At 40.6% G+C, this 15,894-nt stretch overlaps 1 protein-coding gene across 1 annotated transcript in view; it reads left to right on the forward strand.

Moving 5' to 3' along the window:
• Slc5a8 (solute carrier family 5 member 8) overlaps positions 1-7,839 on the forward strand; it is a 37,044-nt gene extending 29,205 nt beyond the window's left edge. The window contains exons 11-15 of the mRNA XM_051206331.1: positions 1,970-2,056; positions 2,845-3,050; positions 5,980-6,083; positions 7,298-7,377; positions 7,704-7,839. Of these exons, the coding sequence (XP_051062288.1) occupies positions 1,970-2,056; positions 2,845-3,050; positions 5,980-6,083; positions 7,298-7,377; positions 7,704-7,829 (603 nt within the window). The 3' untranslated portion in view covers positions 7,830-7,839. The remainder of the gene's footprint in view (positions 1-1,969; positions 2,057-2,844; positions 3,051-5,979; positions 6,084-7,297; positions 7,378-7,703) is intronic.
• The last annotated feature ends 8,055 nt before the right edge of the window (positions 7,840-15,894 follow it).

The raw sequence follows: 15,894 nt of genomic DNA on the forward strand, positions 1-15,894 counted from the left end.
CCAACGCCAGGCCGCCATGTAATATCTTTTACACCTCACAGTGAAGTCTATTTCTCATCCTATCACCGCTGAGAACAGATTCCCCCATCATATCCCTTAACCCACGTCCTTCTCTCACACCATTTCTCTTTCAGTGTCCACACATTCTCCATTTCATGGTGCAGACTTGAAAGAACTATTCTGAATCAATGATCCAGTGCATATCTTCTAACATTTTCTGGGTATACTCTCTGATCCATTCTTTCTGTTATGTTTTGCCTCTTGGTGGACAAATCTTTACACTTTAATTGACACTTAAAACTGCATTTGTAATTTGTGCATAATATCCTATGTGTATTTTACTTCATTCAAATGTGATTAAATACATCTATCTACTCAAATATTCGTCATTTTGTAGTGAGACATGTAGCCCATTATCACTCTCCTTCATCACACTATGGAGCATTAGCCCATCAGAACTCATTTCCCTTATAAAATTATAACCTAGTACTTACCAGCCAGCTGTTAGCTTTTATCCTGCCTAGCCTTCGAAACTAGACATTAAGTTATTGAAGTTATTATGTTACTAAGAGCATACATGTCTTGAAGCATAATTTGCATTTCCTGATGTTTCATATTGGAAATCTTTTCAGTCTCATGGCTGTAGTATCTCCATATCAAATAAAAGCTTCAGTCATCCAAATAGATTTAAAATCTTTCTCTGCACCATTGGATCAATTATTTTACATCCAAGTTTCAATCTCATTACATCCTTATCAGATCAGACCAGGGTTGCTCATGGCTTTTATCATTACCTCTGGCCACTTTGCAGTTCTCATCCACAGTCTTGCTGGGAGGATTTTGAGACCACCAAAACATGAAAGAGTGTGGTGATGTATCAGAACAAAGCTGAGAAGGAGATGTCTTGGTTTATGCACTCACAGAAGTGGGCCAAAGGTTTCATGGCGCTGTCTCCTTTGTGTCATGATGTCTGTCTTGGTGTGTGTGTGTGTGTGTGAGTGAGTGTGTGTGTGTGAGTGTGTGTATGTACATGTGTTGGGGAGGGGTTCTCATACATGTGTGTGTATAAGCCAGAAGCTGTCATTGGCTGTCTTCCTCAATTGCTCCCCGTCTTATTTTTTGAGACAGGATTTTTCACTGACCTGGAATTTACCAATTCAGTTAGTTAGACTGACTGGCCAGCAAGTCCCATGGACCCTCCCGTCTCTATCTCCTCAACACCGGGATTAAAGCCATGTGGCTGCCACATCTAGGTTTTGTGTGTGCATCAAACTCAGGTGCTTGCAAATCATTATATGGACTGAGCCATCTTCCCAGCCCCTTTTGTTGCCTTTAAAAATCTTTTAAAAATTGCACATACTTGTGTGTGTCTGGGTGAATCTGGTGTGTGTAGGTGGATGTGAGTGTAGGGGCCTGTGGCAGCTAGAAAACAGCATCCAATCCCTTGGAGCTGGAGTTACAGGCAGTTGTGAGTTACCTGATGTAGGTGCTGGGAACTGAATCCAGGTCTTCTGCAAGAAAGATCACACTCTTAACCACTAAGCCATCTCTGCAGCCCTTTGTTGCCTATTTGAGGGCACCTAAAGGGACAGCCAAGCCAGTTGTGATGGTGCACACCTTTAATCTCAGCACTTGGGAGGTAGAGGCATGAGGATTCCTGTGAGTTCAAGGCCAGGCTTGTCTATGTAGTGAGCTCTAGGATAGTCAGGGCTGAGATGATGCTGACTTAAAGCAAGCAAGCAAGCAAGCAAGCAAGCAAGCAAGCAAACAAACAAACAAACACCCAAAGGAACAGAAGACACTTAAGACAACACACAAGTTTCCAGGTATTAATGATCTTTCCCAATGGCAAGGCTGCCATGAATAAAATTATGATTTTTTTTTTTACTTGGAGGAGACTAATTATTTCAATACCTACCCTGATGAAATTGCTTAATTTCTAACTGTTGATTTTGTGTTATTTTTGTAGGCAGCACTCAGCATATTTGGCATGGTTGGTGGACCACTTCTGGGCCTGTTTTCTTTGGGCATCTTAGTCCCCTTTGCCAATTCAATTGTAAGTATAACTAATGGATATATCTAAAGGTCTCTTTCCCAGCTGCATTTTTCTTCTGAGCTATAAAGCCAAGCTTGCTCTGAGATCTGTCACTTGTCTTGGTGACTGAAATTACTCATTTTGATTTTGATAGAGCGCATGGTGAAGAGCTATGCACTGTCTTGCATGTAGGAAGCTAAATGGAAACTGGCAGAACCATGTGGTGCAATTTAAATACTTATCATGTCAATAGACCAACATCTCTTGCATGTTTAAATTCTTGCCCTGCTTATCTAGGCTTTAAGGAAGGAGATCAACAGGCTTAGCTTTAAAGGCGGCTTGTAGTCAGGGCCCAGCAAAGAGTGGTAGTTAGATCTTTACCACAGAGTTTGTTCTTCTAATGCTCCAAGCCATAGCTCCTGCACGTCACTCTAGCCCCGAGAAGGTGAATATAACTGGGAATATTTGTCAGAAAGAGGTAATATCTCTGCTATTATATCTAAATATGTCTCTGTGTGGAAAATACAAAATTGTGTTTGGAATAAATGAAATCCAAATGACTTCTCTGAAAACCAACAGGAAGTCTATTTCTACTATAAGAGGAAGTTCTGGAAAGCCCTAGAATATATGTAAGCGATGTCAGACATTTATAGCATAACCTTGACAAGAGGCAGAGATACTGTAAGGGAGGAGTCAGATAGGGGGCTGGCCAGTTTGGCTTTGACCAATTTGAAACTGACTTTCTTGTGGTGAATCTAACTCAAAGAGAATGGCATTATTTTTCTTTTAAAAGCACTCTCCTTTTTCAGGGAGCACTTGCTGGCCTGTTGGCTGGATTTGCCATTTCTTTATGGGTAGGAATCGGGGCTCAGCTTTACCCTCCGCTTCCTGAGAGAACCTTGCCATTGTCCCTGGAAATCCATGGCTGTAACAGCACACGCAATGGGTCAGACTGGATATCAACTACAGACATGCCGTTTTCTACTAGTGCTTTCCAGATACACAATGTGGAAAGGTATTGAGTTTCACGTTATGTGTTCATGCTATGTGTGACAAGTTGGGGACTCCAATTGTTTTGTTTTAGTTTAGTTTTTTTTTTTTTTTTTATTTCTTTGTCTTGCTTATAACACGGCTTTTTCCTAACTCTGAAATGGGTAGACCCCTGTGGCTTTCTTGCTGTGTTATTTTACAGTATTCTTACAATATAAGGACAGCAAGCGGCACAGTTGAAGACTCAGCGAGACATCTTGGGCTGCCTAACCAGGGTTTCAAGCTTTCCAGATTGAGCTTGCACTCTTTAACTTCCTAATAATCGATGAGTGTATTTTGGTGATTTCAATTTTAATTCTCTTACGATTAATGAAGTCGACCATGCTTTAATAAGTTCATTGGGCATTCAGACATCTACATTTGTCACTTGCCCCTTTCAGGACTGTTCCAATATTCAACAGATTCTTTTTCTTCCTTGTTTATTTAGGAGTTGGTGATATATTCTTTATTCAAAATATGCTTTGAAGATATTTTTTCACAATCAATAGGCTTCATTTTTATTTTTTGCTAAGTTTATTTTTTGTAAGAAATCATGACTTGTCTTCTTCTATATATTGGTTCTTTGTGGTCTTGTTGAAGAAATCATGGCTTACTTTGGGGTCATAAAATAGTCCTCTAATTTATTTATTTAGTTTTTGTTTGCTTGTTTTCTCATGGCAGTTTCTTTGTGTAGCCCTGGATGTCCCAGAACTCACTCTGTAGACCAGGCTGGCCTTGAACTCAAGAGATCCACCTGTCTCTGCCTCCTGAGTACTGGGATTAAAGATGTGCATCATAGTGTCTGCCTATTGCTTTAATTTTTAAAATTAAAACTTCTATTGTTAACTATTTACATTTAAGAAATGTAACCCATTTGAGGCTGAACTGAATGGCATGATCAAGATTAATTTTTCCTTGTGTGAAATTTTAATTAACCAAGGACCTACCTCTTATTAAAAACAAACAAAACAAAACAAACAAACAAACAAAAAACACCAAAAATCCTGTTGTCCATCAAGATTTGCTGGTAATAAAATAATGTAAGTCAATAGCTGGGAAACCAGTATTGGCCGGACCCAGACCCCCTGAACGTGGGAGTTAGTTTGGAGGACTGGGCAGTCTATGGGGCCTCAGTATTTATCCCTAGTATTAGAAGGGACTTTGGGAGCCCATTACACATAGAGGGATACTCTCTCAGCTAGACACATGGGGGAGGGCCTATGCCCTGCTCCAAATGATATGACAAACTTTGGAGACTCCCCATAGAAGGCCTCACCCTCCCTGGGGAGCAGAAAGGGGATGGGATGTGGGTTGGGAGGGGGAACAGGAGAGGAGGGGAGGGTGAGGGAACTGGGATTGACATGTAAAACAAGTTTGTTTTTAATTTAAATAACAAATATTATCATAAAAAATAATGTAAATCAAACGACAATTTCCTGATGAGGTGGTGGTGGGGTTTGGGTGGGGGGTGGTGTGGTGGTGGTGGCCAGCATTCTACTTTAGTCTACCTTATTTTTTTCTGTCTTTGCTCAATATCACATTATCTCAACTTCATTAGTTCATTTCGTTGATCTTCCTGGTGCCTTCAAAACCTGTTTCCACTTAGTGTTCTTATCAGGGCAGGTGATCTTAATTAAGCTACTTAATTGAAGCTGAAAGTGGCATCCTTGTGTGATGTCATATCTTCCCAATGGTCTCGTTTGATCACACACTGTAGTGTAGACCTTCCCTCTCTCTCTACCCTGTTCACGTCATATAGCGTGGCTCCATTTTTCTTATAAGACTTTCCATGATTCAGTTACTGTGCATTGTATTTCGATTTCGTTGGATATAAGCTTTTCGGGAACAGCAGTCTTACCTACCTTACTTATGGCCGACTTCACAGATGATAACAATATTGGAACCATAATGAAGAGATGAATCAATAAACACTGGCACTTAATATTTTATTACATATGCTAGTTAGCTTTGTGTTACAAAATACCAAGTTGATAAAAGAAAATGACATTTGACTTATGGGTTCAGTGACTTCAGGCCATGATGGCGTTCTATTGACACTGTAGATCCTGGTGACAGCTTGTGGTGGAGGAAGTTGTTTCACCTCATGGAGCCTGAGGGCAGAGGGCAGAGGGCAGAGGGAAGAAGGGACTGGGCATCCAAGATCCCCTTCGAGGGATTCCTGTAATGACCTATCTCCTAAAAGTTCACCATAGTCAGTAGCTTTAGATAAAGACCAAGCATTTAACACACCAGCCTAAAGGGACACTCACTCAAACTACATCAGTTTGCCAAACTAAGAAGCAAGTGAGGCATGCTGGGTGTGAGACCAGAGTTTATTTGTGCCAAAGTGAAGATAATGCCTCAGAAAAGTAACACAAACCTAGCTATTTAGGGTAAGTCCTCCTGAAGTGTCATGTGAGGGGTCAGGGATTTAAACAGATCACAATGGGAGTCAATGGGAAATTGTTGCTTTCGCACTGGTCGCTGAGCTCCAGGGTCAGGAATAGCATAGGATGTTGGTTTGATTGCTCGTTGGTTATTTATACATTCCAGGTAAAAAAAAAAAACAAATGAGGATCTTGATGGGGCCGTGTGCTTTCTTTGTGTTGTCAGAGCCCACAGAAACCTGCCTGTGCCAGGCTCTAGTGACCTACATGACCATAGCCTCATGCTTTCTGAGTTTCCTGAGCCAAAGAGTTATGTACCTTATTCTTACAGTATTACTATTTAAAGTCTTTTCTCATGTGTGTGGTCAAAGTGAAGCCATATTTTAAATTCCTGATTTAAATCAGACCAGTTAATTATGACATTAAAAGTGGCCGGAAAATGCATTTTTGCTTTCAGGATCATTGGCACACACACTTATTGTTAGGAACATGGTGAATTACTATAGTTATATTTTTGTTATCTTTCAGGACTCCTCTGATGGACAACTGGTATTCATTATCGTATCTGTACTTCAGTACTATTGGAACGCTGGTAACATTGTTAGTGGGGATACTTATCAGTTTATCAACAGGTAATTATCTTAATATTTTTATCTTCACTTCTAGATATACAAGAGTTTTCTATGTATGATTTACAGCTCTTTATGGCACTTTGCTATGATCGTATTAATGATTTGATTTTTAAAATTTTACTCATGGAGTATTTAAGAGCCTAAACTTAAGGCAGAAGAACTTAACCCATCACTATTGAAATATTGGTTCTGCCGTTTAATAGCTACCTGGATTCAGGCAAGGTATATAACCACTCTACTCAGAGCCTTAGCATGGTTCTGTGTAAAATGAGGATGATGAAGATAGGTTGCTATAAGATAGAATGGAGGTGTTTGGGAACACTCAATTACACAGTTACTCGTTATAAAGATAGGGAGAGCTGTTTGCATATCTTGGCAACATCGTTATGCCAGGATGTTTCCACTGTCCAATATAGATTCGTTGTAAATTTTAAAAAAATGTACACATATGTAAGGAGCGATAACTATTATATTTATGTGTAAATTGTAGAAAGCCTTTGAGAATGTTCCTAAAGTGTAGAAACGTTTTCATAATCAGCTGATGATGCCCAGACTGTAGACTTGCCTGGAATGGAGGTTTATCTTGAGATTTTATTTTGTTCTTACTGTAGGCCTGCTTCCTGTGCTGGTAAAACCCTCACTTATGTCTGTGCCTCCAGTTTATTTTTAAATCAGTTAATAGTTTTATATGTACGAGTGAGTGTTTTTCCTTCATAGATATAATTTCACTGCGTGTTTGCTTCATGCCCCCCACAAGGGCCAGAAGAAGATGCCATATCCTTCCTTATTTGTGGTTCTGAGCCACCATGTGGGTGCTAGAACCCAAATGCTGGTCCTTTGTAATAGCAAACTGCAGAGTATTAGAAATCTGTAAGAATCCAGACAAACACACCTGATTGGCCTTCCGCTCCAAACTGAGTGTTTGGTTTGTTTTTCCGGTAAACCAGGGGTGGGTGCTGTGGCACTTGTCAAACTTTAGCAGATATAAAAATTATCTTGGAAATCAGGCAAAATCAAGAGTTCAGTGGCCCAGCCATTTCAATTTGGTCAGGATCAGGGAGTGGTGGCTGCATCTTCAGGACTATTTTAAAGGTTGTCTTTGCATTTTTAAGTGAGTATAAAGCTGAATGTTCAGAGCCAAAAGCCTGTGTGACAGTAGTCCACATTGTTGTAAGTGTCTGTGTGACAGTGTAAATAATGTATTTGTTTTTCAGGAGGAAGAAAACAGAATTCAGACCCACAATTCTTACTAACCAAACAGGACTTTTTATCCAATTTTGATGGTTTTAAGAAAGTAAGTTTTGTTTATCTTAAATTAAGGAAGTGGGTTTTTAATCACCAGAATAGAGAACACTAGCTAGTCCTCAACCCTTTTTCTTAAACAGACACACAGAAGGGATATTTCTGTACATACAGGTATACAGTCAATAGATAACTAATTGAGAGAACTCATGGATATTCATAGCCAAAGGTTCTATCCTATCTTTTGCTGGTTTATGTTGCATGGCTAGCTCTCTCCCTCGGTGTATATAAATGAAAATTGTAGTAAAGATTATCTGTCATTGCACAAATAAAGTTTCTTTCTGAAAAAAAATTTTCCTTGTAACCTTTTCTTTGCAGAAGAATCATGTTTTAAGCTATAAATCACATCCTGTGGAAGATGGTGGAACTGATAACCCCGTCTTCAACCACATTGAACTGAACGCCACAGATCACAGCAGCAAGATCAACGGGACTCGCTTGTGAAGTGTCTCCAGGGACAGAGGCGGCTCCATCACAGCTCTCTCTCTCTCTCTCTCTCTCTCTCTCTCTCTCTCTCTCTCTCTCTCTCTGATGACTATAGACTATAGACCATTGGCTATAGACTACAGACTATAAACTGTAGTTCTTATCTTCATTTTTAGTGTCTGGCCCACCAATCTTGCTTTGTTGGGCACAGTGTCCAGGCTTAACTGTTCCAGCTTCCTGGACTTTTATATGTCTTCAGACAACTAATATGAAGCATGACACCTCTGTCCCTCATTCACCAGGTCCCAGTCTATAAATTGCATATGCCTGTGCACCTGGTACTGACGAATGCATATGCCACGTAAACCATTATATATTAAAAAAACAGCCAAGTCCCATGGAATCAGGTAATTGCTTTTAGTGCTGTTAAATTGACCTATTAATTTATGAGTTTAAAGAGCTAAACTTCATAGGGAAATATTACTTTTTTTCAGTTGTCCCAGACTTATTAAATATATGTTTTGTTCTGTCTCCTCATATTTCAAGGGGTAGTCTCAAAGTTTTTAGCCATTGATTTTTGGCTATATTCATAGCTACAACTTGTGTTACAGAATTTCATCAATAACTTATTTTTCTATAATGCACACATTAGATATAATTTAAAAGAATTTAAAAGTTTTCACATTTTTAAAAGATAAATATTGACATTTTGGAAATAATTTATAATTTTATATATACTTTTTGATCTGTCATATTTAGATGGCCATGCTTTGTACATTTAAATATTAACTGACCTTAAAAACTAAAATGCTAAAAAAATTAGCATTTATCTGAAGCAAAGAGATTTATTTGCCATTTAAATCAACTATGTATTTGTGTATTTCTTATGTATATAGATCTATTTTTGATCACCATATTTGTAAACAAAAACAAGTTTTATGACTCTTTCTTGGAATACTCTAGTGAACAGGGGCATATAATCTTATATGTAGTCTTACATAGCTATGATTTGAACTATAATTATTTATTAAATGATTCTGAATGAAAGTGTATGTGGAATGCTTCAGGTTTCACAATGAGAACCAGATTATTTGAATAACTCTTTCTTTGATTTGATTGCCCAGAGATTATGCAGTGTGTTCTTCATGGGAAATGATATTCCAGATGCTCTTGTCTACTTCCTATAAGACAAAGCACATCTTTGTGACATTTGGAAATATCAGTGTTTTACTTTTACAATCACACAGGAGTGCCAGATAGGTTCTTAAAGTAAATTGATGTTGTTATTACCTAAATAGCATTTGTTTACAATGCTTTTGAAATCTAAATATGGGTGAATCTAAATATGGGTGAGATGTCAGGATATTATAAAGTAAATAATCTTTTCTTAGTTTTATTGAGTCATTAGAAACCTATAAGAAGGAAAAAACCCATATAAGTTGTCTGCCATTAGCTGACAGACAGACAGGAGGTAAGGAACGAGGGATATAGGTGTAAGGAAACAGGAACTCACTGTTTCCAGCTGGGAAGTTGTCCAAGTAAGGTGTGGCTGTGGCTTGCTCCTTCATCTCTCTGATCTTCAGACACGCTTTATTTGTATAATGAAGCTATCCCCACATATCAGTTTCTTTTGCTGCTGACAAATATGTCTTTGAATTTGCCCTTAATTTCATTTAATGATGGCATACACATTAGGCTGTCTATCCCACAGAAATAGTGTGAGTTTGAAAGATCGGAGCTTTGACAGAATAGGCATTTTATAATTCAAATAATTTGAGTGGAAAACAATTTGCTAGCCTTTTTTTTTTTTCTTTTTCAAACTAAGAAGAATCTGTACCAACATGATGTAGAGGAAAAACAAACTTCCAGAAAGATATGTGTGTCACAGGATTAAGACAGTTTGAGGAGCAGTGGGATTATTCCAACGGAAAGAATACAAACCTTAAAGAAAGTCACAGCTTAGTCCTGTTCATTCTACAGAGCCATGGACACTTTTGTGGTTAAGATGTAAACAGTACAGATCCTTGTTTGTCAGTATGATGAGTCCTTTTTTGTTGTTGCTTTTTTTCTCTTGAGACTAGTCATTACCAGCATGGCCCACTGTGCTCCTCTGGGGATGTGTGGAGGCATTTAAGTGGTCCCAATAAGGGGGAGTGGCGGTGTCACATAGGAAGTTAAATTCGGGGAAGCCACCTAAAGTCCCACAGGATAGGGCAGCTTTCCTTCTCCAACTGAAGATCCAGTCAGCTGAAGATAATAGCGTGTGTAGCTTGAGAAATCATGGATGCTAATGCTGATGCTTTCTAGAAGTCAACAACTGGATGCTTCTATCTGAAAATAGCATTGGCTTGTAGAACGTTATGATGCTGGATAATGACCGCATATTCTCAGAGAGGCCTGAATAGTGGGTATTTAGGTCAGCCTTAGGCGAGCCCAGCTTCTCAACCTGGTTTCTAATATGGCCACACATTAGGGTGATATGAAACACATGGCTGTTAAGATCTCCTAATTTCATGTTATTTGTGTCAAGCATAGGGAATGCGATTTGTTTGCTTAATTAAGTGTGTGTATGATACAGATGCATGGGTCAGGGTGGGCTGAGACAGAGTGAACCCTCTCGAATTGATTCTTACAGGAAAGTCTGTGGCTTCTCATAAAGATTATTGACAGTGAGTAAACTGAGGAGTGGGGGGGGGGTTGTGGTTCAGAGGTAAAATTCCTACTGAGCATGTGCAAGACCCTAGGCTTCCTTCATAGCACCTCTAAAACCTGAGTCAACTGTGTGCGTGACCATCTAGTTCTCAAAAATGCCTTAATGCATGTAATGTACCATGGTTGGTGAAATTTGGGTGAAAGTTGAATATTTCTACATAAAATACAGTTATAAATCTAATTTTTAAAATTAACTGATTAAAATTTCCATAAAAATCTTTGTGGTTGTCTGCTCTTGGAATAAGTGTCTGACTGAGTATAATGAATGCTACCTTCATCTATAACAGAAAGATATCTCTACCTTACTTACGCCATAAAGGGTTCTTTTGAACTAACTGCTGTATATAAATCATAACACTGAAAGCAAATGAACTCGTATAATTTTGTCAATGAGGACCATTAATATTTTTAATTAGTTAACATTGTACTTGAAGTCAGAAATGTTATGATCTACATGTTGTACTTCAAACAGCCATGCTGAAAGCGTGGTCCACAGGGTGGTATGCCCAGGAGACAGCTGAGCCCGTGGGAAGTGGATCCAGAGCAGATCATTGGCAGCAATGCCCTCAGAAGTGATTCTCCAATGCCACTCATGCTTTTTCTCCAGCCAAGCCCTGACCGATTGCAGCTCCTGGTTGGTGTTCCTGTCACAGCGAGTTAGCTTCATCAGAGCCTGAAGCACAGGGCCCCTTCAGCTGTGCTGTGAACGTTGAGATCTATGAGCTCAAGAAAACTTTCCCTTTCAAAGAGACAGTTAATTCCGATCCACCCCATCTGAGATCTGCTGGGGCACCTGGTCCTGAAAACACAAAGCTGCAGGATCTCCACAATATAGAGCATCAGCAGGGCAGCCAAGAGGGGTCTCAGTAAAGGCCCAGCACCCACAGTGTAGCAGACACCAGAGACCTTGACAGACCTACGGCTCTGCAAGGACACTTGCTAGTGAATCCATATGGATAGAAGAGCTTTGGTGGAGTCAGGCATTCCACTGTAGTGATGTGAAGCTCACTAATAGAAAGGGATGCAAAGCAATGTGGACCAGGGGTGTAAGTCGGTGGGAGAGCCCTTGTCTAGCATGCAAAAGGTTTAATCCTCTATACCAAAACGTTCAAGAGTGGACCAGCTTTTCTGTACTGACTTCAGTTTTTAGTTGATAAAATTTAAAAATTAGTGTGAATGACTGTTGCTAACATCAGGACCTCAGACTAGAACTGGAAACACCAAATCTGATAATTTTCATCTTCTTGGAGAAAAAGCTAATAGTTTTATCTCAAAGCTGTGATTTGTGGAATATAAAGTTAAGTGGCCAGTCAAGCTAAAGAAAGGTTTAGGTACAGAAGATGACTGTGGTTATATCCAACTGCCTAATTGGGGAAAGTGTCCTGCAAGCAGATGCCAAGTTTCCCTTTTGGCAAGACCCTTGCTCTTCTGTGAGTACTTCTGGTCGTTTAAATGAAGTACCCACTTATTCCCTGTCCAGTCACTGGGTGAGCAAATTCCAATTTTCCCATCTGACCTTTCACTGTGAAGGATAGATTAAACCTTTTCGATTTAAATTCATCAAACCAAAGACTATTTTGAAAAGTCCCAATTTTATCACCCTGTTTCACAAGCACTCATTTCCTCATTTTGCGGAGGTCCATTTCCCCTTTGTTTAGGTGAACTCACCCCAAGGGCACAGAGTGTCTGCTGATGGCATTTGCACACGCTGCTCCCATCTACTTCTGAAGGGGCAGATTCCTCTTTTCTCTTTTCTTTTCCGCTGCTCCCTTTTTGCTCTCTGGGTGACCCACAGCAGCCACCTTCTGTCCTAGAGCGCTGGCCAGTGTCAGCATCACCTGGAGGGACCAGGCTGTTCGGCCAGGCTGTTCTCCTAGCTTCTGATGTAGGCAGTACTGGCACAGAGCCCAGGATTTTATGTCTCTTTGTTTTCCTGAGGGCGATGGTGCTTCAGGCCTACAAATCATACACGGAAGATGATGGTTCTAATTCCCTGACCTTTTTGGAAGCTCCACTCAGAAGATGCTATGTCCTCATTGTATATTAAGGCTCACACCCCTCAGTCAGGTTTTCTAGAGTGCTATTGCATTGAGTGCCTCACAGTGTAATACTTACACAATCCACTCCTGTTTCCCTGCTGTTTTATGTACCCTCCTCTTGTACTGCAAGCCACCGTTGGCAGTATCTCAAATCTTTGAAGCAAATATTTGCTCAGTTGTTAGAACCTAGTAGCATGTGCACCATACCTCTCCTCTGTTTCTCTAGATGGTTTTATCTTGCACTTAACCTCTATCCCCAGCCATCATGATACACTTCATACACGTAGAAAACATCCGGCTATCTTTCAGTGGCACACACTCTATTTCGGACGTTTTGTTCCTGTGAAGGGGGTTCATCCCTCCCAGATAACCTTTCTGACTTCACTCTGACCCTTTACTCCTTAACTGCTCACAGAAACAAGGAATGACTGGAGAGGGCCAGTCAGTTTGAGTGACAGATTAGTCCTAGGGCTGGGGGACAGACACAGCCTTTCTCCATTTAGGGGCCACTGCTTGAAAGATACAGCCCCACCACCCTGAGTACCTTATCTTTCCGATCTCTGTTACTTCACTCTGGCCTCTGTGGTTCTTTATCCCTCAAACCTGGCAAAGTACACCCTGTCTCAGGTTGTTTAACTGCCTGGGGGAACTTTCCACAATAGTCATGTGACCCAGTCCCTGAATTATTACAGGTTTCTGTTCAAATGTCATCCTCCGTGTGAGGTATTCTCTGACCTCCATGTAAAACTGCAAGTTCTCTCCTGACACTTTCTATTTACTTCCTCACTTTAGCTTTCTTTAGTCACTGTATTACTCAGATTTCTGTTTCTATAACAAATACCCAAGTTTAAATAAAAGGTATATTTTGGTGCACAGATTTCAGTCCATATTTTGGGCCTGTGTCAAGGCAAGGTATTGTAGCAGGAAGTCCATGGCCAAGCAAGAAGTCCTCATGATGGAGAGGAAGCTTGTGCATGTGTGTTCATGTGTGTACATGGGTGTGTGCGTCAACGTATGTGTGCACACGCGTGCATACACATGCTCATGCGCTGGTTTTTCACAATATTCTCTTCAAGAGCACCTTGTCTAATTACTGGGACAGATGGTAGGGACCGTGGGGGAAATTACCGCAGTCCATTCCCACGCCCATGCAAAGCCCCTTGTGACTTGCTGTGCCCCCGATTCAGCAGGCAGGCTTCTTGGAACCTTGGTTCTGCTCCCTTCTGTTACAGAGCCCTGCACTGCACTGTGACATCCTCAGTGGGTTTGGGGCAGAGTAACCACCAGCCAAGTCTTGCTTGGTTGGGGGCAATCTCTTGTGCCAGAGAAGAGGAATGCCTATCAAGTCCCAGAATAGGCAAGGATTTCCCACTCCCAGCTCAGTCCCAACTTGGACACTAGGTCCCATCTCAAGATAAATCCTGGTTAAAACACCACGAAGATTGGCTGGGAGGTCAAATGAATTTCTTTTCTGGAGCAATGTCACACTTACGTATTTAGAGCATAACCCTGAAAAGCTCTCAATCCTTTGACACACCCAGGCTTGCCCGTGTCTGCACTGACCGCTCGCAGGCGTCTGCACTGGCGGCTTGCCGGCCTTTTCTTTCTCTTTCGTTTTCTGTGATGTCTCAGGACTCCAGTTTTGCTTCTTTCTTTTGAGTTTCACCGTTATCCTGGGGCCGTTCATCTTGACATGCAATATGCCTTGTTGCTTTGGTGGAGGAGGATCCGGTGAGTGGGAGCCCCATTCAGCCACCTTGCTAACCCACTGAAAAGCAGACTGTTTATTTCTGAACTCAGTGCTGGCATCTTCACTGTATTCCTTCCAGGGCTTCACACATCTGATCCCAGGAGCTCTAGTGAAGATAATTTGTTATTTGAGGAGCTGCTCCTCTTGGCCTTCCCCACAGGGAGACGATTGCTGGAGGATCTTAGCTGCCATCTTGCTCTGCCCTACATTTTCATAAGTAGTTCACTTTTTATTGAATGGCTCCATTTTTTTTTTAAATGGTGATAATCTGAAGATCTTTTTATTCACATCCTTTGGGGGCTACTCCAGATCCAAATTATAGCAGTTCATTGTACGCTAAAAAGCAATGATTCAAGAGTGTGGCATTTTGAGGGTTTTATTTAGTAGTCCCTCCAACGGCTGAATCAGTATTAAGACCATAGATGCATTCAGTGTGGACCAGAGTGGATCGGGGCTGTTACAAGATTTAGTGCTAAACTGATTCTACTATTCATAGCAACACCTGGAGTCTTAACATCCTATTAACACTTGTAAAATTCTGAGATTCAGTCTCAGGTTAACTCCTAATGCCATGCAGTTTGTTTTGTTTCTTGAGACAGGGTTTCTCTATGTAACCCTGGCTGTCCTGTACCTTACTTTGTAGATCAGGCTACCCTCGAATGCCTGTGACTCTGAGTGCTGGGATTAAAGGCATACACCATTACACCTGGCTCAAGATTATGGTTTTGCATGCTGAGAAAGGATGTTTATTGAATCCCACCAAGAACTTCTAATAACACCCTTCTCATGAACCATGAGATTACTAGGATATCTTGAAGTCAGACATGGTATAATTCCAGCACTCAGCAGGTACAGACAGGAGAATCAGGGGTTCAAGGTTATCCTCAGCTACACTGTGAGTTCAAGACTATCCTAGGCTTCACGAGACCCTGTCTCAAGGACAAACAAACAGACAAGAAGCCGAGAAAGTGATTAGTGGATGCACGTGCACATAAACACACACATATAAATATGAGGCTTTACATTTTTAGTCAACAAAAATTTCTGCAATTTCCAAGACTTAATGCCGATTTGAAAAACTTCATGTTTGAAATCACTCCGCTCCTGAATGACCTAAACAGCTGAGATTTTAATGATGAGTACAATAGTACATGACTAGTCAACACTAATGAAGAATATCATGTCAACAGTCACATAATGGCAAAGCTTAATATAATTCTCATGGGACCCTGGGAACTTGTGCTACTGAAACTGTGTGAGCCCACTCCTGAATTTCTGTGGTATCCTGTCTTGCAAATGGTGGTTTCCTCACTATAGCCAAACACTTGGGGTCCCCCACGCCTGGAATTTCAACCTTTAAAACTGTGAGCTAAGTAAATCTCCCTTCTTTAGAAAGTATCCGGTCTTAAGTATTTTTGTTACAGAAGTGTGGACTAGTACCATGTGAGCACATGAATTTGGCTGTAGTAACCATTTCCTGCTAGTAATATGGTCATAAAAATGTTGAACATCCTAAATACACATGGTATGAATGAATTTAATAGATTCTACATCTCTGGAAGAAGAGTAATTAAAGTATATT

Source organism: Phodopus roborovskii, unplaced genomic scaffold, assembly GCF_943737965.1.
Source record: "Phodopus roborovskii unplaced genomic scaffold, PHOROB, whole genome shotgun sequence".
NCBI lineage: Eukaryota > Metazoa > Chordata > Mammalia > Rodentia > Cricetidae > Phodopus > Phodopus roborovskii.